We start from the raw sequence: 27,605 nt of genomic DNA on the forward strand, positions 1-27,605 counted from the left end.
GTTCAGGAGTGTTAAATATGTTCGTCTTATCGTGAAACAGATCTCCAGAACTTTCTCATCTTGCAAACTGAAGTCTGTATCCACTCAACAATAATTCCCCATCCCCCCTCCCTTCAGCTCTCGGCAGCCACCATCCTACTTTCTATGATTTTGACTGCTCTGAGGACCTCCTTTAAGTGGAATCCCACAGTATTTGTCCTTTTGTGACTAGCGTACTTCACGCAGCGTAATGTCCTCAAGGTTCGTATTGTAGCACGTGTCAGAATTTCCTTCCTATTTAAGGCTGAGTCATACTCTTGTATCTAGATACCACACGTTGTTTACCCATTTATTCATCAGCTGATATTTGGGCAGCTTTCACTGATTGGCTGTCCTGAATGGTGCTTCTGTGAACATGGATGGTGCAAATAGCTCTTCGAGACCCTGCTTTCAGTTCTTTTGGATGCATGCCCAGAAGTGAGATGGCTGGCTCAGGTGGTAGCTGTATTTTTATTTCTTTGACGAACCTCTGTACTGTTTGCCATAGTGGTTGCTGCACCATTTTACAGTCTCACCAATGGTGCATCAGTGTTCCACAAGTCTCACCACATCTTCACCAACACTTGTTATTGTTTGTGTTTGTTTTTTTTAGTAGTCATCCTGATGAGTTTGAGGTGATACCTCATTGTGGTTTTGATTTGCAGTTTCTTTGATGATTAGTGATGCTGAACATCTTTTTATATGCTTGCTGGCCATTTGTGTGTCATCTTTGGAGAAATGTCTATTCGAGTCCCTTACCTATTTTTTAATTGGGTTATTTTATATTTTGTTATTGAGTTGCAGGAATTCTTTGTAGATTCTAGATATTAACCCTTTTATCATGTATATGATTGGCAAATGTTTTCTCCCATTCTCTAGGTTGCTTTTTTATTCTATTGGCTATATCCTTTCATGCATAAAAAAGTTTTTTTAAATTTTGATTGAGTCCCTTTCGTCAATTTTTATTTTTGTTCCCAGTGCTTTTGGTGTCATATCTAAGAAATCATTACTAAGTCCAATTGTCGTGAAGCTTTGTATGTTTATCCTTTTTTTAAAAAAGATTTTATTTATTTATTTGTTGGGGGAGGCACAAGCAAGGGGAGTGGCAGGCAGAGGGAGAAGCAGGCTCCCTGCTGAGCAAGGAGCCCAATGCTAGACTCGATCCCAGGACTCTGGGATCATGACCTGAGCCAAAGGCAGACGCTTAACCAATTGAGCCACCCAGGTGCCCCTAGTTTCTTTTATTTTCTTATTGAATTGGCCAGAATATTCAGAACCATGGTGAGTAAAAGTCCTGATGGTAGACATTTTTGTCTTAGTCTTGATTTGAAAATAAATGTGTTTTACATTTCAAATTAAGTATAAAGTTTGCTGTGGGCTTTCCTTTTTTTTTTAATTTTTTAATTTTTTAAAGATTTTACTTATTTGACACAGAGAGAGAGACAGTGAGAGCGGGAACATAAGCAGGGGGAGTGGGAGAGGGAGAAGCAGGCTCCCCACCAAGCAGGGAGCCCAATGCAGGACTTGATCCTAGGACCTTGGGATCATGACCTGAGCTGAAGGCAGACGCTTAATGACTGAGCCACCCAGGTGCCCCATGCTGTGGGCTTTTCATGGTTACTCTTTCTCAGCCTATGAATATTCTCTTTTCTTCTCAGTTGGCTTGGGGTTTTTATTCCTGAATAGAGGTAGAATGTTGTTATTAAATGCTTTTTCTCTCTTTACTGAGATGATGATTCCTTTCAGCATATTCTGCTGGTCTGTTTTCTCATGTTAACTCAGTATTTCATTCTGCAGTTAGCTCCACTTGGTCCTAATATTTTATTTTTGGGGGGTACATTATTGGATTTTATTTGCTAATACCTTGTTTCTTTTTTTTTTTACATCTGCGATTGTGTGTGAGTTTGTTATTTTTCCTTTCTCTTACTATTCTTGGATGGTTTGGGCTATAGCTAGGTGTTATGCTGGTTTCATAAAGTGAATTGGGGAGTATGTTCTCTATTCTCCAGAATAGTTTGTATGAGATTGAAAATATCTGTGCCTTGAGTGTTCAATATTTAGCTGATGTTTTATGATGACAGGTAAGGAGATAACTTGACCTACAGAGATGGGATGTATTTTTTACTCTGGAATAAGACTGCAGAAGTGGGTATTCATTCCATTTTCGTGGCTCATTGGCTCGTCTTAAGGTTACCATATAGCTGTGAGTTACTCAGATGGCCCTGGCACAGAGTAATAAAGTTGTTCCACGGATGAGAACTAAGTAGCATATTGAGTTTTGTGAATGCTTTTGCCTTTTTTCCTACCATACAGTCAGAAGGGCATTGTTTCCTACATGTAGACTAATTAAATTTCTGTTTCTCTTACAGAAGTGATAGACCTTACCCATGATAACAAAGATGATCTTCAAGCTGCCATTGCTTTGAGCCTACTGGAATCCCCCAAAATTCAAGCTGATGGAAGAGATCTGAACAGGTCATTGATGTAATTTGTCATCTTCGCTCCCCACATCAGTGTCTAGGTCGAAGGCAATAATAGCTGTGGATGCCACTGAGGGACCATTCTGCCAAGTTCTTTTAATTGTATCCAACTGAAATTTCTTTTAGGAGAAAATTTAAATTCACATTAGCTTACTTATTCTTTGGTTTATTTTTTTGACAAAGCCAAACATGACAAGGGCCTTACAGTAGCTGCGGTCTTTGAGTAGAAGCCTGCAGGCTTTTGTAGTTTACAATTTCTGGGGTTGGGGGGAGACACCCCATCCTCGTGCAAGCATCTGACAGTATGTATTCCCTTTATCAACCTGGAACCTTTGTAAACTTCGAGGGTCGTGTGGTCAGCTCTTTGAAAATGAAAGGTATCACTCAACTACCCTATCTCAGGAGTGACCAGGGATATCTTTTTTGAATTGGTGCTAATTTGGTGATTAGTATTGCTCGTAAACATCCAGTTCCAGTGGTAGCCGGTCAGTTTCCGGACACGTTTATTCCCTCACACCGATGAGTTGTTTTTTCAGGGAAACATAGGGCCAGGTTTTGTGTGCTAGGCCGTTGAAAGGCTCTTACCGTTAGCAGAGTGTCTCTCTTGCCTTTTTCAATGGCAAGGTCTGAGATAGGGCACTGTTGTTGAAATCTAAAACTTGTAATACAGTAGCCATAAATAGGCTTGAGCGTCAGCTCAGTTCCATCGTGGACCTTGTAAGTAATAATCTCTGATGGAAGGATTAACATCTATGTCTAAATCTTACTTTACACTTGCATTATAATTTTATAATTACCGTATAGCCAGCGATGACCCAGTAAATAGTTCATCTGGCATTTTGGATTATCTATGAAAGATTACCAGCATTCTCCATATATAATACATTGTTCCTTAACTTTTTCCTTTCTGGATTCGTGGTGTTTCGGCACCATACAGGATGCACGAGGCAGCCTCTGCTGAAACGAAACGCTCCAAGAGAAAACGCTGTGAAGTCTGGGGAGAAAATCCCAATCCTAACGACTGGAGGAGAGTCGATGGGTGGCCCGTTGGGCTGAAGAATGTTGGCAATACATGTTGGTTTAGTGCTGTTATTCAGGTATGGTATTTTTTAAAAAGATTTTATTTATTTGAAAGAGAGAGAGAGGAACACAAGTAGGGGGAGCGGCAGGCTGAGGGAGAAGCAGACTCCTCGTGGAGCAGGGAGCCTGTCTCGGGGCTCAATCCCAGGACCATGAGATCATGACCTGAACCGAAGTCAGATGCTTAACTGACTGAGCCACCCAGGTGCCCCTCAGGTATGATATTTTTTGAGACAACTGTGTGTTCTGGGAACAACTTTGTAATTTGTTCAACTGAAATGTGAGAAACATAGCTTTTAAAAAATGGAAACAGATATATAAGACTGGGGTGTTTTATTTTCCCCATGGCGTTATTGTGTTTTGGTTGCTTTCCTTTTTTGGATTTAGATGCTCTGGTGTCCAAATTGGGCAGTACTAAAAACAAAATATCCTGTGGTTGCAAATATGGTTGCAAAGATGTTGAATAGGTGTTTTGGATTAGCATTTCCTGAATCACATGTTGGAGCAGAGCCAGAGTTAGTAAGGAGAAATCATCAGTTGGGAGGGGATCAGAGATATTCAGGCAGGAAGTGATGGCGGCCTGGAATAGAGAAGCTACATAAGGCTTGGAAGGAGAGTACAAGCATTCTAGAGCTGCGTAGGAGATCGGATCTACAGGATGTGGTGGAGCGGTTGGATATAGGGGTGAGAGTTGAGAAAGACTCCAAGGTTTCTAGCTTGAGGAATCAGGTGGGTGATAGTGCCATTTGACGCTAAAAGAAGAATGTTTGGGTGTGTGTGAAGAGTGGGATCTCAGTTCAGTTTTACCCACGCTGAGTTTAAGATGCCACATGAAGAAACATGTAGGCAGTTAACGACATGAACCTGTAGTTTGTTTAAAAGATCTGGGCTACAGATGCAGCTCTGGGAATCAGTAGCATATAGAGAGTGATAAAGCCAAGGGAGTGGATGAATTCCCCTAGAGAGAGGGTTGCCTTTCTAGAAATACCTCCCAGGCATCTTAAACTTGGCATGGCCACGGTGCGGCGCTTGATCCTGCCCCACCAGTCTTCTCCTTCATGGTATTTGACATCTACCCAGCTGCTCAGCCGGAAATGGAGGCCTCCCTTTCCACACATAGGACCCAGATTCATTCAGCTACTGTGCGCCTGACACTGTGTTCGCACCAGGGAAACAGCAGTGAATACATCGAAGCCGTTACTCTCAGAGTTTCCTTTGAAAAGAGCGGGACAGACAGTAAAATATATATCAGGTGGTGCGAAGTGCCATAAACATGAGTGAGGGCGGGAGGAACTGGACGGGGAAGGAGGCCTTTCTGATATGGCGGGCTTTTGAGCAGAGGCCTGAGGGAGGGGACGGAATGTGCCCTGTAGTTACAGAAAGGGCAGCAGACAGGGAGGAGCCAGTAAAAAGACCCAGGTTCAGGAGCTTGCTTGATGTGTTGAGAAACAGGAAGAGGGCAGAACTCGCGGGTGGGGAACAGACTGTGACGAGGTCAGAAAGGTAGTGGAGGTGAGGTGGGGGAGCTGGGCGTGGTGAAGAGAACTTAGGGATTGTCTATGAGGTGGGAAAGTATTGGAAGGTTTAGAGCAGAGAAGTGAGATGATCCTACTTCTGTTTAAGAAGACGGCGGGCATCTGTGTTGAGAATAGCATGTCAGAAGGAATGTGGAATTAGGGACATCAGTCAGTCCTTTCAGAGAGAGAGGGGGAGAGAGGTTGAGCACCCTGGCTGCATTCACACGCTCCTCAGCCTTCACACCTGTGGGGATGTTGAAAGAAGCCGAGGGCATCGCTGAGAAAGGTTCCTGAGGAAGCCTGAGAAGACAGGATGTGGAGCCTGGAGGTAGGGATTGGTCCTAAGTAGGAAAAGGGCAGGAGGGGCAAGAGAATAGTAGGGGAGAGGGCAAGGAAGACATGATGGCTGCAGATTACAGTTGAAGTAATTTCCGATCATCCTCTCTGTGACGTGAGCAGCCATTTTCTGAGGCCATGGAGAGGGGACAGCATCGGGTGTTAAAGGGGGGGTCACCGCGGACAGTGGGAAACCAGTTGGCACCAGGACACAGTAGTAGGATTTCTACAAATTAGAAGGTCTACTTGAGGGTGTTGACCTTAAATGCATAGTGATGTCAGTGTGGCCTGTTTTTTATCAGGACTTTTTCTTAGCAGCACTCTGAGACTCTTAAGTGGAAAATGAAATTTATTTAGGCTGGAGGCTCTGCTGGGTTCAGTGAAAGTTTGAGGATTTAGTGAAGGATGGTTAAAGACCCTGGAATCAAAGCTAGAGAGAGGAAGGAATGAAGACAGGGAGGAACTGGTGGTTAGGGGAGAACAGGAAGCGTCTGTTTGCTCAGGTCCTTGGTGAAGTCAAAGAACAGATGTCCTGCGGGGGACTTGGATCAAGAACGCCAGAAAGGTTATGGTTCAAGAGCAGGCTTTTCTGAATTTGTGGCCTGAGAATTGGCTTCGTCTCAGGAATTGACATATCCTGGGTGTGACCTCAGATGTGGGTGTAGAGATGGAATGGAGAAATGCGTTACTAGAGATAGGATGCTCGCAAAGCCAAGGGTCCCTGGGCTGGGTGGATGTGCTTGTGTTCCCTCAGCAAACGTTAGTGGAACACCCACTGCATGTCTAGCCCTGTTCTAGGCCCTTGATAAGGGAATGAATAGAACCAAGACGGGGCTTTACCCTCATGGAACTTAAATTTTTGTGAGGCAAGACAATAAACTGCAAAAGTAACTAGTTAATTAAGTAGCTAAATTTAGGTGACATGTTAGGTTGTGATCGGTGTGATAGAAGCAAGATCAGGGCAGGGAGACCAGAATTGCTGCAGGAGAGATTGGAGCAGGGCGCAGTATAAACTATGGTAGGTAAGGCCTCCTCGCCCAGGGGATGACGTTGGAGCAGGTGCCAGATACATGCGAGGCGAGGGAGTGAGCCAGGCAGCTTCCGGGGAGAACATTCCAGGTGGGGGAACCCCGGAGCAAGGGCCCCAAGGTGGGAGCGGGCTGAGTGTACTCCCCAGGGCATCCAGGAGGTCCGAGGGGCTGGGACACTAGGAGCAGAGGGGAGAGTCACTGGAGGTTCTGAGCAGAGGAGTGATGAACTCTGACCCGAATCTTAAAAGGCTCACTGTGGCTGATGTGAGGAGAGCAGAATGGGGGTGGTGAGGGACAGGTGGAGTGAACTCTGCAGGGGGCTGCTGCAGTTGTCCACGGGACAGGTGACAGTGGCCTGGACCTGGCAGTAGCCATGGAAGTAGCAAAGAGGTTGGATTCTTGATTTATTCAGAGGGCAGGGCTAACATGATGTCCTGTTGGGTTGGGTGTGGACAGGACTTGGGAGAGGAAGAAGAGCTGTTATCCTTTGGCAGGTGTCCATGGATCAGGAGCTTTATTTTAGTCCTGTTAGGAAGACAGAGGAACCCGTGTGGCAGGTGAATTGGTACAGGGGAGGCCCTGGAGGCAGAGAGACCCTGAGCAGTGACCCAGGTGAGCAGTGACCCAGGTGAGCAGTGACCCAGGTGAGCAGTGAGGAGAGACCAAGGAGGGCACTTGGTAGGGATGGGAGGGAAGAGGTGGTTCTAAGGAGCACCCCAGAGGCAGAGTCCAAGCGACCTCTTCCTCATTGGATGGGAATGGTTAAGAGAGAGACAGGATTTGAAGATTCTTCCAAAGTTCTAAACTTTATGAGTAGAGGAGGAGGATGTAATTAAGTGACACCAGAGAAGCAGGTGCTGGAGGGTCCTAGGGATACTGGATTGGGAAATGTCATCAGCTCACACGTCGAGGGGTTTTAAGAATGGCGGTGTCTTTGGGGAAAGCCAGATTTGGTTGAAGGAGAGGGGTTAGAGTGGAGTGTAAAGCCAGTTTTCTCATGGCAGAGCAGAATTTCTGGGACATGTGACGGCATAGTCAGCAGAGCGCGAATGACACAGCAGGAGGGGACAGGGGAGGTGGAAGGAGAAGAGAGGAGGCTGAGTAGAGAGCAGAGCGGTCTTGCTCTGGCTCCACATAGAACGTTGGTGGAACAGCAGGACTGACTTTAAAGGTGCCGCCCAGGGGTGCCGGGGTGGCTCAGCCTTCGGCTCAGGTCATGATCCCAGAGTCCTGGGATCGAGTCCCGTGTTGGGCTCCTGGCTCAGCGGGAAGCTGCTTCTCCCTCTGACCCTCCCCCCTCTCATGCTGTTTCTCACTCTCTCTTTCTCTCTCTCTGTCTCAAATAAATAAATAAAATCTTTAAAAAAAAAAGGCACCGCCTGGTTGTGTGCTCACCCTATTGGTGGCATCCCAGTTGGGTTGGGAGAGTGGGAGGGAAGCCAGAGGCCTATTGTCTACCCAGGATGTTGCTTCCAGAGTTTTTCATCTGGGTCTTTCCTGAGGAGGAAAGTGTACTCCCCCGGGGCGTCCAGGAGGTCCAAGGGGCTTTTCCTGAGGGGTTTTCCTCTGAGGAGTGTGTTGGGATGAGGAGCTGTATTCATACAAGGGATTTTTAAAAACATTAACCTTCAAAAGATATTCATAGTGGGATTATGCATGATTTACAAGTAAGCCAGAGATTCGTGCTGTTAAAATTTTTTTTTAAATGCAGTTCTTGTGACAAAGAATGGAGAGTAGCCCACGTTGCTGTCCTCACCGCCCAGCTTTAGAAAGAAATGGTACAGCTCCCTGGGTCCCTGGGAGTGCCCATACCCAGTCCCTGCTGTGCCCATCCCAGTCACAGCCTCCCTTCCCCGCAGGTAAAACCACCCCTGCAAGTATCCTTAGACCAAATGCCATGTTGTTTTGTATATAATTAAACTTACTATGAACACTTTAATACTCTGTTTTTCTGGAACTTTCTTCCACACAGAATATAGCTCTGAGATTTCTCCATGTTGATCCTGTAGCTCTCGGGAACTCACTTTCAGTGCTGTGTACTAGTCCATTTTACGAAGACACTTTTTTTTACAACTTGATTTTAATGACTACATAACGATCTATCATATACACATACTATACATTATTTAATCCGTCTCTCTTGTCAGCCATGATGTTGTTTCTGGGTTTTTCCCAAAAGAATTAATATTCCGTCAGCTTTGTTTGTACCGTAGCCATCATTCCCTCAGACAGGATAGAGGTAGAAATAGCAGGTGACGGTCACACGTACTTTCAAGGTAAAAGAAATACCGTCCTGCTGCAGTTAATTTGAAAGAAAGGCTACGAATCTCTGTCTTTCTTTCAGTCTCTCTTTCAACTGCCTGCATTTCGAAGACTCGTCCTCAGCTATAGCCTACCGCAGAATGTGCTTGAAAACTGTCCGAGTCACACGGTAAGTTGCTGTGGAGAAGTCCTCACTCTCGCTTGGTCCCTCTCATCCCAAAGGCTTTTAAATTCTGGCCCAAGCTGATAGCTGTGATGTCCTTTGGCTGCGCTAGTATTTGTTTTCGTTCCCAAATGGCTTTTTCCTTCTCTGTGACACGAAACAGGGGTTTGCAAAAATGTAAAGTTAAGTACGAATAAAATTAGAAAAAGAGTTTCAAGAAAGTGGCAAGTCGTCCTGACGGCCTCCGCTTTTCTGCCTCTGGGAGGGAGATTCAGAAATTCTGAATCACAGAAAGTGTGTGTGGCGTCCTGTGCCGATGCTGGAGGCGTGCACCCTCCAGAAGGTTCTCCGGTCGGCTCTTGCCCAAGGACGTGGCCTCCTGCCAGCGATCTAACCCTTGCCAGGATTTCACCTTGGGGGTGCGTTTTCCTAATAGGCGGGAGGGCAGCAGCTTCAGAAAATAAACATTTTTGCCTTTCCTACAACATTCCTTCCTGGCCTCCACATAGACAGCTTCAGTTGAAGGTAATCCCCTACACAGACCTTATCAGAGCACCTGTGAGGTGGTTTGGGTCCTCACTGATCCAGGTCTAGGCTGCTGTCTCGTGCGCTACTGACACGTTGGTGTCTCTACAGGAAAAGAGAAATATTGTGTTTATGCAAGAGCTTCAGTATTTGTTTGCTCTGATGATGGGATCAAATCGCAAATTTGTAGACCCTTCAGCAGCCCTGGATCTCTTAAAGGGAGCATTCCGATCACCTGAGGAACAGCAGGTACGAGAAGCCCATTATTCTCGTGTTTTCCCTTGGGTTCTGTGACGTTTAAAGCCATGCCTCGCTGCTGTTCCTGTGATGTGGCCTCAGGTCAGCTGTGCAGTAAGCTCTGAACGTGACTGCACGGGACTCGGGGTACATAGGGGCTGTTGGAGTAGCGAGGAGGTTGAAAATACCTCGGCGCATCACAGCAAAGGGTCGCTGACAAAAGTAAAGCCCTCTGTCTGCGCCTGTGCCTTGGGATGGCCCAGATAAAAATCCTATTTTTAATATTACGTAAACCTAAGTTGAGCAGCTTTGCTGAGCGATCTTTCTGTTCTAGACATTAGTGCTTCCCTTTCCCTGCCTTCTGTTACAAAACAAAGCTGTCACCAGTAGAAGAGCACCTGCCTCGTAAAATTAAATTTTCCCTTTGTTTCTCTAAAGGTCCTATAGTTCTACAAAATTCTCAAAACATTTCATAAAAGTCTCTTTTCTCCATTCAGATCTCATATTGTTCTAGAGGACTAGAGTCTGTTCTGTGGACCTTTTTTTTCTCTTTTTTTTTTTTTAAGGCCTGCCCGGAAGATTTTGTTTGTTCCCCGTTTGTTACAAATAGATGTGGCTTGAAGCGATGGCGCTCCAGTTCCCTCCTAGCCACGAGCTGGTCAGCGGCTGCCTTCTGTTTCTGCAGTGCCTGGGGTCCAGGGTTCCTCGTCTCTTCCTGCTGTTTGTCCTCAATACACAAATCCTTCCATAGTCCTACAGTCTTAATCGTTGGCGGGATAAGGGCAGATTTTCATTTCCCGAAGTGTAGTGTTGGGTCTAACTCTTATGCCATTTGTGCCTTTTTTGTAGCAAGATGTGAGTGAATTCACACACAAGCTCCTGGATTGGCTAGAGGACGCATTCCAGCTAGCTGTGAGTGTGAAGTGAGTGTTGAGGATTTGTTTGTCCCGCATTCCTACGCACAGTGGTCCAGCGACAACTATGATGGGGGGAAGGTACTCTTCTCCAGTAGAAATTGCTGGTTTTTGCCAAACTTCATGGGGTAACCACTCAGATACTTGTCACTCTGTATCCTCCTTGCCTTTGGTTTTTCTCTCTGAAGATGTAGATAATCATCTCAGCCTGCCACCTTTTACTGAAAGTCAGGCCATAACTCTGAACTTCGTTAAAGTCATGGCCTGTGCTACAGAATGTATTAAAAGGCCAACTCAATCCTAGATGTGAATGTGGTAAATCAAGTTTAGTCACTGCAGGCACTGAAATGAATTTCAGAAGTGAAATTCAGGGCAAAGAATACAAGTATCCCCTTTCGAATACAGATGCTGAGAAATTTTCTAAATTGTTTTAACTCTAAGTAAAAGAGATATATATATATATCATAAGACAGCTTTGCACATAGCACCTTACATAGTAACACTTTATTTAAGGCGGACTTGTCCTTTTCTGTTGTGCCACTGGGAAAACTTGTGTTTATTTGCAAAACTGCACAAGAGGGTTGATTCTTGCTTCTGTCCTATTCTAGAATTTGTACACATCTGTCACTGGCTGTAGATATATATATTGAATGTATACAGAGACATGCATTTTTCGGTATGTAGGACTCTCCCTCAGCTCCTCACAGCCAGGGATCATGCCTGTATATTTGCTCAATGAGTATTTAAACTGAACGAGCCCATTACTAATTTTGGACCATGCCTAGCTCTTTGGAGGTCTATGAAAATGAACTATTTTTGCTTTTGAATGACGGTTAGGTTTAGTGTGGTGCTTATCTGATCCAAATGATAGAGTACTGTTTTCTTTTTTTTTAAAAGCAGCAATCCCAGGAACAAATCTGAAAATCCAATGGTGCAGCTTTTCTACGGTACTTTCCTCACTGAAGGGGTTCGTGAAGGTAAATTCTCTGCTCTGTTAGTTCTAGACTTGTGACTGTATCTGTATTAGTCGAAAAGGCTTTCAAGTCAGGCATTTCCAGGTCTGAATATTGATTCTACCTCTTAGTATGTGTGTAACATGGACAAACTGTGTGAGTACCTGGATCCTCAGTCTCTTCATCTGTAAAATGGGCACAGTGTTTACAGTTGTTAGATGAAATCGTATAATATTCACACAGCCCAAATCTAGTATTAATGTCAGACATGGTGATGCTACTTAATTTTCTCAGTGTTGTTTTTTTCCAGTGTAATACCTAATCTCAAAAGGTTTTGTTGAGTTAGACTGCCAAAAATACTTCTCCACTTTAGAGGCTTATCTAAGCTGCATGTTGGATGTGTAATTTTAATTTTTTGTTCACTGTGGAGAATTTTTATCATCCAGATAGGGCAGTCTAAAAACCCCCCATGAACTCAGCAAACTTTAGTTCATGGCCAGACATTCCCTAACTCCTTTCTTCTCTTACCCTTCTGGTATTCTCTGTGAAACAATAACAATACCACGATTCACTCCAAAAAAGTAGCATTTAATATCCAATATCTAGTCAGTGTTCAGATTTCCAAGTTGTTTTATAATTTTATATATTGGGGGGATGGGTGTTGTGTTTATTTTTACAGTTTGTTTTAATCAGGATCTAAATGTGGGTCATTGGGGCGCCTGGGTGGCTCAGTTGGTTAAGCGACTGCCTTCGGCTCAGGTCATGATCCTGGAGTCCCGGGATCGAGTCCCGCATCGGGCTCCCTGCTCAGCAGGGAGTCTGCTTCTCCCTCTGACCCTCCTCCCTCTCATGCTCTCTGTCTCTCATTCTCTCTCAAATAAATAAATAAATAAATCTTTAAAAAAAATAAAAAAAATAAAAAAATAAAAAAAAATAAATGTGGGTCATTTATATAGTTGATACGTCTTTTAAGTTTCCTATCAAAATCTGTACACCATCCCCCCCCAGTCTCTTTTTTCCTTGAAATGTTATTTTTTAAGAAGCCAGGTGGTTTGTTCTCTGAGATTCCCCAGAGTCTGAAATTTTGCTGCTTACATATCCATGACATCACGTTCCTTTCTGCTCCTCTTTTTATAAATTGGTAGTTGGATCTAGAGTTTGACCAGATTCAGGTAAGGCTTTTCTTGGCAAGACTAATTCACAAGAGGTGGGATAGTCTTTGATCAGGAGGCACATAATGTCTGCTCATCTTTCTTTTCGTGATGGTAGCAGCCGCTCACGATCGGTGCCTGGATCCACTGGTTCGTTGGAAGTTGCCCTACAGGCTTAAGTACGCTTCTGACGGTTCTCAGCAAGTTGCTGAACCAAGAAGATGCTGTCTCTGTAGTGCCAGCAAAAAGGCTTCGGATAATGCTAGTGAGGTCTTTAAAAAAGCAATCTGTTTCTTTGCCTAGGAAAGCCCTTTTGTAACAATGAGACCTTCGGCCAGTATCCCCTTCAGGTAAATGGTTATCGCAACTTAGACGAATGTTTGGAAGGGGCCATGGTGGAGGGTGACATTGAGCTGCTTCCTTCCGATCATTCGGTGAAGTACGGGCAAGAGGTAAGTTGGATATTTTTATTTGCCGTGCCAGTGACAAAACCAGTTAAGTAGAACTGAGCTTTTTGGCAAACTGTCTTCCCATCAGATATTAAAGAACTTTACACGTAACAGATGTTGAACTAGTCTGAAGGTCTCTCATGAGTTGATATGCGTTAGTCAGTCTTAGTGTTTGATAAATAAATTCTTTGCTGAAAGTATGAATTTGAGTTAATCATATAAAGGTTGTATGCTGCTTCTGATGTTTTAAGTATGATCAAGTTTCTCTTTTTCTGTTGAAGCCTACCTGTACCAGTAGGGAGAACCCACTGCCTCCATATTTTCGGAGGGTAAAAGTACAGTGATTAACTCCTATGGTATGCCATTTAGAATATTTTCCCTATTATAATATTTACTGTTCTTCGTAGTAAATTCTGCCTTTGCTTTTAAAATTTTTCAAATTTAACGTTCATTTATTTTTGTGGGTCGGAAGGAAAGGGGGAAGTTCGCGGGAGAGCAAGGGTTAATTAATGCCTCAGGATTCCAGTTGGGTTAAGAATTAGTGAATTTGGAACATAACTGTCACTACCACACTGCTTGGCTTGTTCTCCTTTATCATACATTTTGAAACAAAACTGTGGTCTTATGTGAGTCCAACTCAGTAATTACTGTCGGAGAAAGCAGAGCTTTTTTGAATTAAAATCGGGAGCCTCACACGAGCCGTGTCGCGGTGCATGAGCTGTTGGGCAGCGTGAGCACTGGGAGAGAGCTGCTGCCCCCCTGGCTTTCCAAGGACAGTGCGGACTCCTGGCTGGGAGGCAGGATGGGACATCTGTCCCATCTGTGCACAGCTGATGCACGCTCTTACGAAAGAGAAGGGATGTTCATCAGCTACTTAGACCTCTGGAGACCTTTATTCAGAATGGGAACGCTATTAAAAAAAAAAAAAAAAGAAAAGAAAATCATTATGCTTATTTAGATTTAGCCTGAGGCAGTCAGACAGGCTCTCTGGATTCACCTCATGCCAACAGGGACAGGGAACTTAGCTGTTTGCTCCTTTGGTAAAGGGAACGTCTTAAAACTGTTCTTGCAGACCTCTGGCATAGAGGTGAATTGAACAGAAATGCCTCTCCTGGTTTAGCTCTTCCTCATCTGTGATCAGGAATAGTTGAGATCTTTTTTTAGAAGTCAGTGCTTTCTTCTCTTGAAGCTCAAGGTAACATCCTAGGTTGATTTGACTGGGTCCCTTATGAGACATCTGTAAAGTCTTAGAATTCAGAGATTTTCTCAGAAACTTGAGCACTTATAATCATGAGGCTCTTTCAAGTTTCTTATTTTAGAAATAAAGGGGATTCACATTATGGTGAATAGACTGTAAATAAATAGTATATATGTACACATATTAGTCTTCTGAGCTGATTCATGGAGATAATTAGCTCCTTAGTTATATGCTGCTTAGGTCATAATTTCCGATTCTTTGGTTAGGCTAGCCGTTCTCTTCAGCTTTTGACCCTGTTTTGACTACTGATGACTTAGTAAGTGGTGAGGATTCTTCTTGCAGCTCACCTACCTAAGGGTGGGTATTTCTGAGGATAATAGTCAAATAAAATGTTGTTGACTGGCTTGTAAATTTGGAGTCTTGAGGAATGTTTAACCACGTTCTCTGAGAGGGCACGATGCTAAGTGGTCATTTTAGTATTTGGGATAAAAAAACCTCTAGGGTCAATTGGATTTGAATATAAATTCTATACCAGAAGAAGAAAGTTTGATGAGGGATGCTTTAAATCTGGCTTTTGCTATTTCCTGAAATTAACTTCTTTCTTTCATATTTCTGCTCTGACATAGCGTTGGTTTACAAAGCTACCTCCAGTGTTGACCTTTGAACTCTCAAGATTCGAGTTCAATCAGTCCCTTGGTCAGCCAGAGAAAATTCACAATAAGCTGGAATTTCCTCAGATCATTTATATGGACAGGTGAGTTCTGTGATTGAGTGTGTTCTTTGTGTATTACAGAAGGAGTAGGGAGCATTTACTAAGTGTATTGTGCATAAGAATCGCGTGGGGCTCTTGATAATATGCAAATGTGGAGTCACTGGATTCACTGGCTCTAGGTTGGGGCCCAAGAGTTGGCATTTCTGAGAAGCTCTCAGGGTGATGCTGATGATGCATTTCATCTCGAGACCACAGCTTGAGTAGCTAGGCTTCAGGTGAGAGCCATGCATGTGGAGCGGCCCCAGGGTATTGCATCTAATCTCAATACTGTTTGTATTCCTGAAAAAAAATTCCTAGGTAGACATATTACAGGATTTTAATCTTTTTAAAGTGGTTTATTGATGTATAGTTTACACACAAAACAATATTACCATTCTTTAGGTATAGGGCCAATGAGTTTTGACAAATGTCTATAGTCAGGTAACCACCAGCACAGTTCGATATAGCACATTTCCATCCCCCAGAAGGTTCCCGCATACCCCTTGCAGTCAATCTCTTTCCCCACCCCAGGCCCTAGCAACCACTTGACTTGTTTTCTGGCCCTATAGTTTTGCCATTTCTAGAATGTCACAATAGTGATATTAGTATTCAGAACACACTCTGTTGTGGTTGTCTTCTTACTAAAGATAATGTTTTGGGGATTCATCCATATTGAGTAATAACCCACTGTAGTGATATTCCAGTATTTTTTCCATTAACTGGTCGACAGATATTTCAGATGTATCCAGTTTTAGGCTATTATGAATAAAGCTGCTATGAACATTCACCCCAAAGTGCTGGTGTGGTTTTTAGTGCTTCTGGGTAAAACACCTAGGAGTGAGATTCCTGGGTTGTATGAAAAGTGTATGTTTAATTGTATAAGAAATTTCCAGACTGCTTTCTAAAGTGGCTGTATGATTTTGCATTCCCACCAGCAGTGTATGAGAATTCCATTTGCTCCAAATCTGCCCATAATTGGAATTGTCAGTCTTTTAAATTTTAGCCATTCTAATGGGTTTGTGGGAATATCATATTTTTCTTTTGACATATATCTCCCTGATAACTATTGATGTTGAGCTTCTTTTCATGTGCTTAATTAATGGTCATTTGTATATTTTCTTTGGTGAAGTGTCTTTTCAAATCTTTTGTCCATTTTTTAATTGGGTTGGTTGTGTTCATCCTGAGTTGTAAGAGTGAGTTCTTTGATATATTTTGGGTACAGAACCACATAGTCCCCATCTGTGCTGTCTCTTCCATTTTCTTACCAGTGTCTTTAGGAGACAGTGAGTTTTTAGTTTTGATGAAGTCTAATGTATCAGTTTCTCTTTTACAGTTTGTGTTTTTGTGTTCTAACTAAGCGATCTTTGCCAACCCAAGGCCACAAATTATGTAATTTTAACTCATATATTCATGTCTATGACCCATTAGGGTTTATTTTTGTATATAGTATGAGATGAGGGCTTTTGTTTTTGTTTTTGTTTTTTGCAGGGGAGGGAAGGAAGTCATGTGGATGTCCAATTATCCTTTCCCCCCATTGGATTACCTTGGTACTTTTGTCAGAAATTAATTTTGCATGTAGTTGTGGGTCTATTTCTGGAGTCTCTGTTTTATCTATTATCTAACCTTAAGCCAGTGACACATTGTCTTGATTACTTTGGCTTTATTGTAAAACTTGGCGTCAGATCATGTAAGTCCTCCGATTTTGTTCTTTTTTTTTTTCAAAATTGTTTTGGCTATTTTGATCCTTTCCATTTCTAGGTAAGTATTAGAATTAGCTTGCCAGGGGGCGCCTGGGTGGCTCAGTCGTTGGGCGTCTGCCTTCAGCTCAGGTCATGATCCCAGGGTCCTGGGATCGAGCCCCGCATCAGGCTCCCTGCTCGGCGGGGAGTCTGCTTCTCCCTCTCCCACTCCCCCTGCTTGTGTTCCCCCTCTTGCTGTGTCTCTCTCTGTCAAATAAATAAAATCTTTAAAAAAAAAAAAAGCTTGTCAGTTACTACCTAGTGACTATTGTGATTTTGATTGGCATTATGTTGAATCTGTAGATCAGTTTGGGGAAACTATTTTGAGTCCTTTAATCCATGAACGTGGTATAGCTCCATATACTTAAATCATTAATTTCTCTCAACATTGTTTTGTCATTTTTAGTGTACAGGTCTTGCATATATCTGAGGAAATTTATACCAAAATAATTCATGCTTTTGATGTTCTAATGGTTTCTAAAAAATTCTGCTTTCCATTTGTTCTTCACAAGTATGCGGAGATGCAGTAGATTTTTCCCCCCTCTTTCTTTTTTTTTTTTTTTTTTAAAGATTTTTTTATTTATTTTTTGACAGAGAGAGACACAGCGAGAGAGGGAACACAGGCTGGCGGAGTGGGAGAGGGAGAAGCAGGCTTCCCGCGGAGCAGGGAGCCTGATGTGGGGCTCGATCCCAGGACCCTGGGATCATGACCTGAGCCGAAGGCAGACGCTTAACGACTGAGCCACCCAGGCGCCCCTGCCCCCTCTCTCTTTTTTAATTGACTTTATATCTTTTGACTTTACTAAACTCACTTAACTAGTTCTGATGTATTTTTGTAAGTTCTTTGCTACTTTCTATGTAGACAATTATGTCTGCATAAAAAATTATCTCTGCAATGAAAGGCAGTTTTACTTTTTCCTTTGTAAGCCTCTCCTCCCTCCCTCTGTTCCCCTCCCTCCCTCCCTCCCTTCCTTCCTTCCTTCCTTGCACTGGCCATGCCTCCAGTAAAACATTTAGTAGAAGAGACAAGAGTGGGCCTCCTTGCATTATTCCTGGTCTTAGGGGGAAAGCTTTCAGCCTTTCACCATTAAGTATGATCTTAACTATATGTTTGCATAGAAGCCCTTTGTCTGCTTGAGGAAGTTCCCTTGTATCCCTGGTTTGCTGGCACTGTGTGCCATTAATGCTTTTAAATATAAATTGTGTTTGTGGTGTTATAATTTGCTTAGGTACATGTACAAGAGCAAAGAGCTTATTCGAAGTAAGAGAGAGTGTATTCGAAAGTTGAAGGAGGAAATAAAAGTTCTGCAGCAAAAACTGGAAAGGTGAGTCGTGACCCCTTTGTGCTTAGAAATGTGAAAGAGTAGAACGTTAAAACCAGATAATTTGCTTAAATTTAAAAATTAATTTGGATGTTAAGTATTAACTAGTGTGTTTTATAAAATAGCTAAGGAAAATTCTCCGAGCGTGAAGCAGTCTGTAAGAGGAGCCAGAGTATCCATGGGCGAGTAGTAGGCCCGAGGACTGGCGGGACTCAGGGTCACGCGGTCAGTCCCTGGCAGTGCACAAAGGGACCTCAGCTTCTGAGTTCATAGCCCTTTACTTTTTCTCCTCCCCTCGTCATCTTCTTCACAAACATGAGAGAGAGAGAACGGTCACAGTACTCCAATCCCTGTCTTGGGAGAGCGTTTTCTTAAGGATCTGGGAAAGATAAAAAACAAAAACGGTGCTCTTCTACCTGGAGCTGGTGCTCAGTGATTCAAAGGGTTAACAGTTGTGACACAGACAAAGTCCTCTCTCTTGTGGAGGAATCTTTCCCTTTTTGTCCATTCGTTTTCCCACTGTTTCTTGGGAACCACTCCGTGACTTCCTAAGGAGGAGTCCATGTATTGATCCCATTGATTTAGCATTTAAGAAGGAAATCCCATACAATGTCAATGGCTTTTCCCCTCTTTATCTACTTCACAGTTTTGCTGTGAACACCACCCCACTTCTACCCACTCCATTGCAAGGTCGTTCATTTCCCTGAGAGGCAACCCTTTCCATACCAGCCCAAGATAGACCCTGCACCCGTAGGTCCCCGATTCCTGTTTCCTGTCTCTCACTTGGGAAGAACTTATCCAAGGTGTTCAGTGATCAATTCTCTGCTTGTCTTATATAGACTTAAGCTGAGGATTGATTCTTCAGATACCATCCTGGAAGTGATTTACAGGACTCTACTTGCAGCTGTATTTTACCTTTAAGGTTTTAGTGATGGCTTTGTAAGATTGGAAAAATGTAACTGTTTTTATAGAACCAAATATACCTGATGTATTGTAACATAGAAAAACTCAATTTGCCAGTAACCAACAGGGCGTTCTGACTTTAGATTTTAAAACAGAGTCTATGAGCATTTTCTGTAGTATGATACTACTTAAAAAAATACATAAATAAAGTGAATTTTTTATTTATGTATTTATTTATGTATTTTATTTATGACTGGCTGACTCAGTAGAGTCTCAGAGTTGTAGGTTCGAGCCCCATGTCGGGTGTAGAGATTACTTAAAAATAAAATCTTTAAAATAAACAAATAAAATAACTTTTAAAATCTCAGATAATTTTATTTGGGTAATTTAAAAAAAAAACCACTTGTCTAAGTGTGACCTGCTCCTGGGAAAATACACAGGAACTGTTAGTGAATCCCAGTAGGTAGTAGAACTGAGACGTGAGTGGGTGAGTTTTGTGATTTGTTTTACACTCTTTCGTGTTTGAATTTTCTTACCAGCATGTGCATTACTTTCATCATTAAACAAAAAGTTCACCCTTTCTTCTCTAAGATACCTTGATACAATATTAAAAATGAGATTTCTTGCATATAGCGTAGACATCTTTTTTTTTTTTTTTTAAGATTTTTATTTATTTATTTGACAGAGAGAGACACAGCGAGAGAGGGAACACAAGCAGGGGGAGTGGGAGAGGGAGAAGCAGGCTTCCCGCCGAGCAGGGAGCCCGACGCGGAGCTCGATCCTAGCACCCCGGGATCATGACCTGAGCCGAAGGCAGACGCTCAACGACTGAGCCACCCAGGCGCCCCTGTAGACATATTTTTTGAAACTACTTTTGCTCAGATTCTACTAACCGAATACAGGTGCTGCCTTGTATGAAGTGGTGGGTCTAAAGGAATTAATTCAGTTAGAACAGGACAATGATTATGTCAGAAAATCGAAGCTAAGTTTCTTAGAGGAAATTTTTTCCTGAAGTTTTGTTATCAGTATCATATCATATTAAAGTGTTAAAGTGCTGGTTGTAAATGATGACTTAAGATCCAATGACATATTGTGTCTGTGCTGCATTTCTAGTGAGAAAATGTTTCCTTTGGTCCATGCCAGTCATGTGTAAATTAGTTCTTTCAACAAACACTATGTGCTTCTGAAGACCTATTAGCCATGTCTGTGGTATAGACCCGAGGTTCAGGTCCTGTCCTGTAGAAGTTCAGCGGGGGAGGGGGGAGTTGGGGGTGGGAAGGATGTGGAGGAAGACTTGATGGAGAAACTAGATCTTGAAAGGTAGGTAGAGTTCAGTTAGATAAGCCCATAGTAGCTGAAGTAAAGACAAGAAAATACATCTAAGGAATAGTACGGTTTTCTAAGCTTCCTCTAAGTTGACATATTTGACATCGTTTTCAGTGAGAGCCGCCACTCTCCATGGCTAATTGCTAATTCTACTTCTCCTTCAAATTAGTGAGGATAAAGTGTCTTTGCTACCTACCCTCTAACGTGTGGTTGACTTTGAACTGTCTTTGCTACCTGCCCTCTAACTTTGAACTGCATATTTCCCACTGGTATTCTCATTTCATAATGTCCTTTTTGATATGGACACAATTTTCTTTCTTCCTAGTTCTATACGTGTTTCTTTCTTTCCAGGTGCCTCTCTATCCCTTGTAAATGGAACCCCATAATTGTAGGGTTCACTTGTACCAGCCAGTCAACCAGTGCTATTTAAATGCTGTCCCCTGTGGTGAAGTACAGAGTTCATTACAGTTCATATTTATATTGAGTCTCACATGTGCTGGTAAAGGCAGAATATTGGATAGTATGAAAATCATTTGTTAATTATTTTGGTTATATATCGATTTTATTATTTACTAATCCCAAAGAAATCTTCAATAATTTATGGCTGGCCTATGCCGTTGAATGAGTGCATGAATAATAGGGTACTGAGGACCCTACAGAAGAAAGATTTGCCAGTTTTCTTCAACTCTGACCTTCATTAACACCTATTTTTCATTTCCAGCTTTCTCTCATTGTTCTTAATTTCCAAGTAGGGGTCTTAAGGGTAGCAAAGAATAAACCCTTGGGTACCAATACACCAGCATGATTTTCAGATTTGAGTACTGCTAATATATCTGTTTTCCTTTAAGAAATAGAATTTACTTTTCTGACCAGAGCCTAGATGTGATACGATTTCAAGAGAAAGCGTAACAGACATGACTTCAATTAGGAGCCCATTTGAAATGTTTTCTGCCAGGTGTAAACACATAGACTTACCAGTTTTTACCTTTGTAGAGAATTCTCACCTTATGGATTGTTTGAGTGACGCGTTGAATACTGCATAGCCTTTAGGAATAAGCCTTTCTGTGGACTCTAGTAGAGGGTAACAGGTGTTTTGTCAACAAGCCACGAAGTACCAGACAGACTTGGCCAGTAGAGCACCGTTGTCTTTGCCTCTTAGGTACGTGAAGTACGGCTCAGGCCCAGCTCGGTTTCCACTCCCGGACATGCTGAAATACGTGATCGAATTTGCCAGTACAAAACCTGTCCCAGAAAGCTCCACGTCTCAAAGCGATGCGCGTATGACGTTACCGCTTTCTTCAGCACACTGCCCAGTTTCTGACCCGGCATCCAAGGAAAGGTAATGAAAACAAATGTTTAAAATAGTACACACTGGGGGGCGGGGCGCCTGGCTGGCTCATTCGGTGGAGCATGCCACTCTTGATCTCAAGGTTGTGAATTCAGGCCCCATGTTGGGTGTGGAGATTACTTAAAAATAAAATCTTAGGGAAAAAAAGATAGTACACATTGGGGTTTTTTGTGTAATTTGAACTGTGCACCATCTTCCCACCTGATAAAGACTCACCCCATTAGAGGGCAAGGGCTACAACTTCTGGTCTTAAAGGGAAAGGTTTGCCCCACATAGGTGGGAGTGTTCCCGATTCCCACCAGGGCACTCACTTATCTTGCCCACAGGGTGGGTGGGATTATTTCAGGGGCCTTTTGAACGATCTGCAGTGGTGTTCATGCCCCACCAAGTCTACCTTGTTTTGAACTAGCTATAAGCTAGCTGCCACTCAATCCCTGATCTTCCAAAATCTCTCATTCTCACACCTGCTGAGAAGGATGCTCAATCAAGTCAACCTCAGGGAAAGATTTATTCATGAGTAGACTATTGAAACATGTTCAAGAACTGCTAGACATGGAAGAGGACAGCAGAGAGGGGCTTGTTGGGAAGGAACGGGAGGCCAAGTCACATGAGCCCTCGTATTCTTGTAGCTCAGATCAGATTTGCTGTGTGTCCTGGCTAATACAATCACTAGAACCCATTGGGGAAAAAGTCTGTACTTCGTATTTGTTGCTTCTGTATATTTTATTCAGTCATCTGCATCGTGGAAACTCTGTAGTGGTTCTTTGATTCTTCCAGCCCAGTCTTTTCTTCTTTGAACTCTTCCTTCATGTCCCGTCTTAAAAGAAGTGGTTAGAGAGTATGAATCATAGACTCAGACAGATCTGGGTTTAAGTCCCATAATTTACTAGCTGGGTGAGCTTGGGTAAGTTGTTTAACTTACCTAAACCTTAGGTTTGTAATTGGTGAACTAGGGATGATAATAGTATCTGCCTCAGAAGCAGCTAGTGTTCAATGAGGTGATGCATATAAAGACACGGTTGGGCTCAGTGCATTTGTGGAGCAAATAGTCACTAAATTATAGCAACACTTCTCCATAGAGCAGTTAGCACTACAAAGCACGTTAATTGAGGCTGAGGCATATTTTGGAAATTATCATGTGAATGCGATTTTTATCTTTCTTCAGTATAAGTAAAGAAAGCTCTTCTCAGGATGTTGAAGGTACCTTTTCTTCTGAAGATCCTCTACCCAAATCTAAGGGAATGAATAAGCCACTTGCATCTTCCCGGTCTTCAATGGAAATGCCTGCACAGCCAGCTCCTCGAACCGTCACAGACGAGGAGATAAACTTTGTTAAGACCTGTCTTCAGAGGTGGAGGAGTGAGATCGAACAAGATATACAAGGTTGGCTCTTTTAAAGCTCGTTGGACAACGACTCTTTCCCTTTCCACCGGGAGTCAGGCATGGGTGACGGAGTGCACGACTCAGGCACATGGGGATTGGGACTGGCTTTGTACTTTTAGGTCCTCCCATCATACAACTGCGGAAAGATCCCTCCTAGAAACCCTCCTCAAAATTTCTGGGAACTCTGGGGACACTTAGACGCTCGCAGTTACCGTCTGCTGGCATTTTTCTGCATCTGCTGATAACCTGTTCCTGTAGCTTATGTGAACTCTGGCTTTAGTCGACCCAGACTTAAAATTTAGCTCTCGTAGATTTCCGCTTTTATGAGTCTTGTCTGTATGAAGCAGGTTTTACTGAAGGCTAATGAGGCAGAGAGTGTTGGAGCAATGCACACAGTGTAAAATGGAGTTATTCAGCCTTCTGTTTTTAAAGGCCCTTTGGCCTCATTGTCATGTTGCTCAGACTTTCTCTCCTTGCCTTCCTTTCTCCTTTTATCTAGGGAGCCAAATAAATAAATAAAATAACCAGATCAATCAAATCACATTAGTCAAATCAAATCAAATCCTCAAATCCAGATTCCTCCCAAGTTCTTATCACAGAAATTTTGCCCTGCCTTTTGCTCTGCCTTCTCCTCTCAGATCCTGTCTCAGGGGTACCCATTTTACACCCAGAATGACCCATGAAGGTCTTTTTCTAAATAGAGACTGTTTCTTTGGGGGGAAATTTTGGTGCCGATTATAAGAGATAATTTTTTAAACCCTTAATGGAATTAGGTTAAACTAAAAGCCTTTATAATCTAAAGCACTAGCTGCCTTGAAAGCCTCCACTCCCTTACGGTTCATAGAGTAAAAATGAAATCGTCAGAACCCAGAGAAACAGTGCTTTTTGCTTGGCTGAAGCACCCTGTGTGGCGTGGAATGACATCATTTTAACTAAGTTTTGTTTTTGTGTTTTTTTTTTTTTTAACAGATTTAAAGAACTGTATTGCAAGCACCACCCAGACTATTGAGCAGATGTATTGTGACCCTCTCCTTCGTCAGGTAGAATGGATATTGATGGGAAAGTAGTCAAGGCATGTCCTCATGTGCTAATGTAGATCAAAAAGAAAATTTGATGGTTTTCTTTGAGACTGAATGGGAACCTCCCTGAGTTATAAGAATAAACTTAGAACAGAAATAGGTATTTTTTCCGTTTATTTTTAGGCCAAAACAAGGAATGTATCTTCTATTAACAATAAAATTTAAAACATACTTGTTTTGATTCTGCCACATGGTATTTTTTCATACAGTAGAAAGATTTGCTGTCCAGTATTAAAAATTTCCCATCAAGTGGTCCTTTAAGTCGTGTGGGGGGGAAAACCCCCACCAGGGACTGGTTACCCACCCTTTCCAAAGTATCACCATCCTTGGTGATGCTTTGCATTAGCAGTGTGCTTTCAAGCTTTATTTCCCTGAAAACTGCAGAAGGGAATGTGGTCAGGGCAGAAGTTCTTACTGTCCACATAAATTTTTGTTGGGAATAACATCGTGGGTACAGAGCGGGGAGGAAGCCGCAGTCAGGGGCACGAGCGCCCAGTGGCTTCTGTGTGCACGGCTGGCGGGGGAGAGTCCCGTCTGCTGCCGGGTCTCATGGAAATCCTGGGTTTTCTTCTTCGGCTCTTCTGTATTATTTCAGAAATGTCCCCACCAGAAAAACCTGTCAAGGTCATGGTTGAATGCAGGTTTAACTTGATTCTCTGGCCAATTTTCCTTCTTATCATCAGTACCTACTTGCCACCTAAAGCATTGCTCTGTTTTCTCCATATTGAAAAAACAAATGCTTTTCAAATGCTGAAACAAACAAGTATGGAGTTAAAAGGGTCCTCACCCCAGATAGGTGGATGGGTCACTGGGCAGAAGAAATGTAGGGACCATATGACTGATTCGTGATGAAATGTGCTAACTTGAAATTTGGTACCAGATAAAATCTGGTTAAGAGATTCTTTAAATGGTACAAGAGAGCCGCTAAACTTGCTCTAGGTCCCAAAATTTCTCAACACGAGTGGTGAAGGTGATTTCTATTTTTAGATAAACTGAGTTTGGAATTGGGGGGGAGGATAAATAGGTCTGTGTTATCTTTGACTTTAGATTTGTGATTTTAGGAGGTTAAAGAGTCATCGAAGGAGCCATCTCGTTCAGATGTGTGGTCTTAAAGATTCAGGAATTGAAACATAATTGGTAGATTCCAAGACTGTGTTTTTATTAGTTCGTATTGAATCGTCAAGATGTTAGACTGTTAACCCTATATCAAGCACATGTATATAGTCAGTTTTCTTATGTCTGATAGTTGGCCATAAGTTTGGATTTTAATAACCTAAAATTTAGTCTCCTTTACTTTGCTTCATGTGCCTCAGGAATATGTCTTCTGCTCTGCAGGTGCCTTATCGCTTGCATGCTGTTCTTGTTCATGAAGGGCAAGCAAACGCTGGACACTACTGGGCCTATGTCTATAATCAACCCCGACAAGTCTGGCTCAAGTACAATGACATCTCTGTTACTGAATCTTCCTGGGAAGAACTTGAAAGAGATTCTTATGGGGGCCTGAGAAATGTTAGTGCTTACTGTCTGATGTACATTAACGACCAGCTACCGCACTTCAATGCAGGTAAAAATAGCCTAGTGGAAGCCAGAGATGGGGAAAATCTCTACGGCTCACAGAAGGGAATGCTCTTGTAGCTTTTTAAAAAAAAATTTAAACTAGAATTTATTTTAAAATAATATTTCATTTTAAAAATACAGTATAAAAGAGAATTAAAAAAAAATGTTTGCTTTCCTGCTCCCATCCTGGAGCTTGGCATGTATTCATTCTTAGGTTTCTTAGGGAGTATTCAGGAATTATTCTGGGCAGATGCTAAATTTTATTTATCAGTATCTATCCCTGCCCCATTTTTTCCCCCAAATGGGATATTTTTCCATTCTGTCCTGCATTTTTTCATCACTCATGTGTATTAATGATCTCTGTAGTTTTTTTTAAAGATTTTATTTATTTATTTGACAGAGAGAGACACAGCGAGAGAGGGAACACAAGCAGGGGGAGTGGGAGAGGGAGAAGCAGGCTTCCCGCTGAGCAGGGAGCCCGATGTGGGGCTCGATCCCAGGACCCTGGAATCTTGACCTGAGCCGAAGGCAGACGCTTAATGACTGAGCCACCCAGGCGCCCCAGTGATCTCTATAGTTTTATAAATAGAACCAACTCATTCTTTTTAACAACTGCATCATAATTCCATTGCATGGAATATGTATATAATTTATTAAACCAGCCTCCCATTGATAGACTTTTACGTTGTCTCTAGTTGTTTTTTTTTTTTTTTCAGTGACATCCTTGTGCATGTTTTTGCACCCTTTGAGAATAGCTAAATTTTACAAGTGGCTTTGCCTGAACAATTTCATCCTTCTCACAATACTACTAATTCTGAGAGCAATCATCATTATCATTTATATTGGAACTTTACTCCTTATACAGGCTTTCAAACTTTATTTCTCTAATAACTTATAACTCTAAAAGACAGGGTAGGAATTATTACCTACGTGTGCCGGCTGAGGTACTCCACTCGTCCGGAGTCATACAGCCAGAGAATAAATGGCAAACCCAGGAGTCAGACCCAGTTCTGACTACAAATTCTGTGTTGTCGTCCATTTACATCATTCTCTCTCTCTTCCTTTCACACTTTCTGGGAGAGGTCTGATGACCAGCATTTCACATCTAAGATTGTGGAAGGCTTTTTCTTTTCCTGTTCGAACTGTACTGGGTTGAATAAGTAAGGAAACACAGACGGCATTTTGTCCAGGCAGTGCGTTGTCTTTCTGATCTGCTGGTGTGGCTGGGGGACGGGGGGTAGGCAGAGTGATCACTTAGCAGTAGCTGATCCTCCTAGTTGGGTCTCTGCGCACCCGAGCAGGGGCAGCTGCCTGTGGAAGTTGTACAAATGACCGGACTGTTGTTGATAGGACAGAGGGGCCTTGGTAGGACACACATGCTTCATTTTTATCCTACGCAAACAGATAAATGGAAACTGTCATTTGCTTAATGAAAAGACTAATTAAAGGCACCCAGGAAGTGGATATGTTGTTCTACTGTAGGCTTCTTTTTCTGATTTGGTCACAGGCTTAGAAATGAAATTTAGGGGCGCCTGGGTGGCTCGGTCGGAGGAGCATGCGACTCTTGATCTCGGGGTCGTGAGTTCGAGCCCCACGTTTGGTGTAGCGATAACTTAAAAATAAAATCTTAAAAAAAAAAAAATGAGATTTCATATGTCCTTGATATCCTTGTCATTTTTCATCCAGACCTTTAATTATCCCCCAGGTATTATTTACCATCTAACTGTTGTATCACATTGCTTTCTGATTGCACTCACTGGTGTGGAACTTGAGGCGGTACAAATGTCTTGGAATTCGTCTCTAACCATCTTGAGATGGATATTCTTATCAGTAACAGTTGTAGTGGTTACATTGATAAAACCGTTCAACTTGGAATTTCCATT

At 42.6% G+C, this 27,605-nt stretch overlaps 1 protein-coding gene across 6 annotated transcripts in view; it reads left to right on the forward strand.

Moving 5' to 3' along the window:
* USP28 (ubiquitin specific peptidase 28) overlaps nt 1-27,605 on the forward strand; it is a 56,754-nt gene that overhangs the window by 19,512 nt on the left and 9,637 nt on the right. For 2 of the 6 annotated variants that reach the window (XM_036088162.2, XM_036088167.2), the window contains exons 4-16: nt 2,388-2,493; nt 3,436-3,595; nt 8,807-8,893; nt 9,524-9,661; nt 10,499-10,572; nt 11,461-11,540; nt 12,971-13,119; nt 14,941-15,068; nt 18,034-18,129; nt 21,515-21,694; nt 22,869-23,086; nt 24,056-24,126; nt 25,501-25,729. In XM_036088162.2, coding sequence (XP_035944055.2) covers nt 2,388-2,493; nt 3,436-3,595; nt 8,807-8,893; nt 9,524-9,661; nt 10,499-10,572; nt 11,461-11,540; nt 12,971-13,119; nt 14,941-15,068; nt 18,034-18,129; nt 21,515-21,694; nt 22,869-23,086; nt 24,056-24,126; nt 25,501-25,729 — 1,716 coding nt within the window. Of the gene's footprint in view, nt 1-2,387; nt 2,494-3,435; nt 3,596-8,806; nt 8,894-9,523; nt 9,662-10,498; nt 10,573-11,460; nt 11,541-12,970; nt 13,120-13,397; nt 13,473-14,940; nt 15,069-18,033; nt 18,130-21,514; nt 21,695-22,868; nt 23,087-24,055; nt 24,127-25,500; nt 25,730-27,605 lie in introns of those variants that run through there. The other 4 variants (XM_036088164.2, XM_036088168.2, XM_078058975.1 and 1 more) reach the window with 3 other exon arrangements.

Source organism: Halichoerus grypus, chromosome 11 (genome assembly GCF_964656455.1).
Source record: "Halichoerus grypus chromosome 11, mHalGry1.hap1.1, whole genome shotgun sequence".
NCBI lineage: Eukaryota > Metazoa > Chordata > Mammalia > Carnivora > Phocidae > Halichoerus > Halichoerus grypus.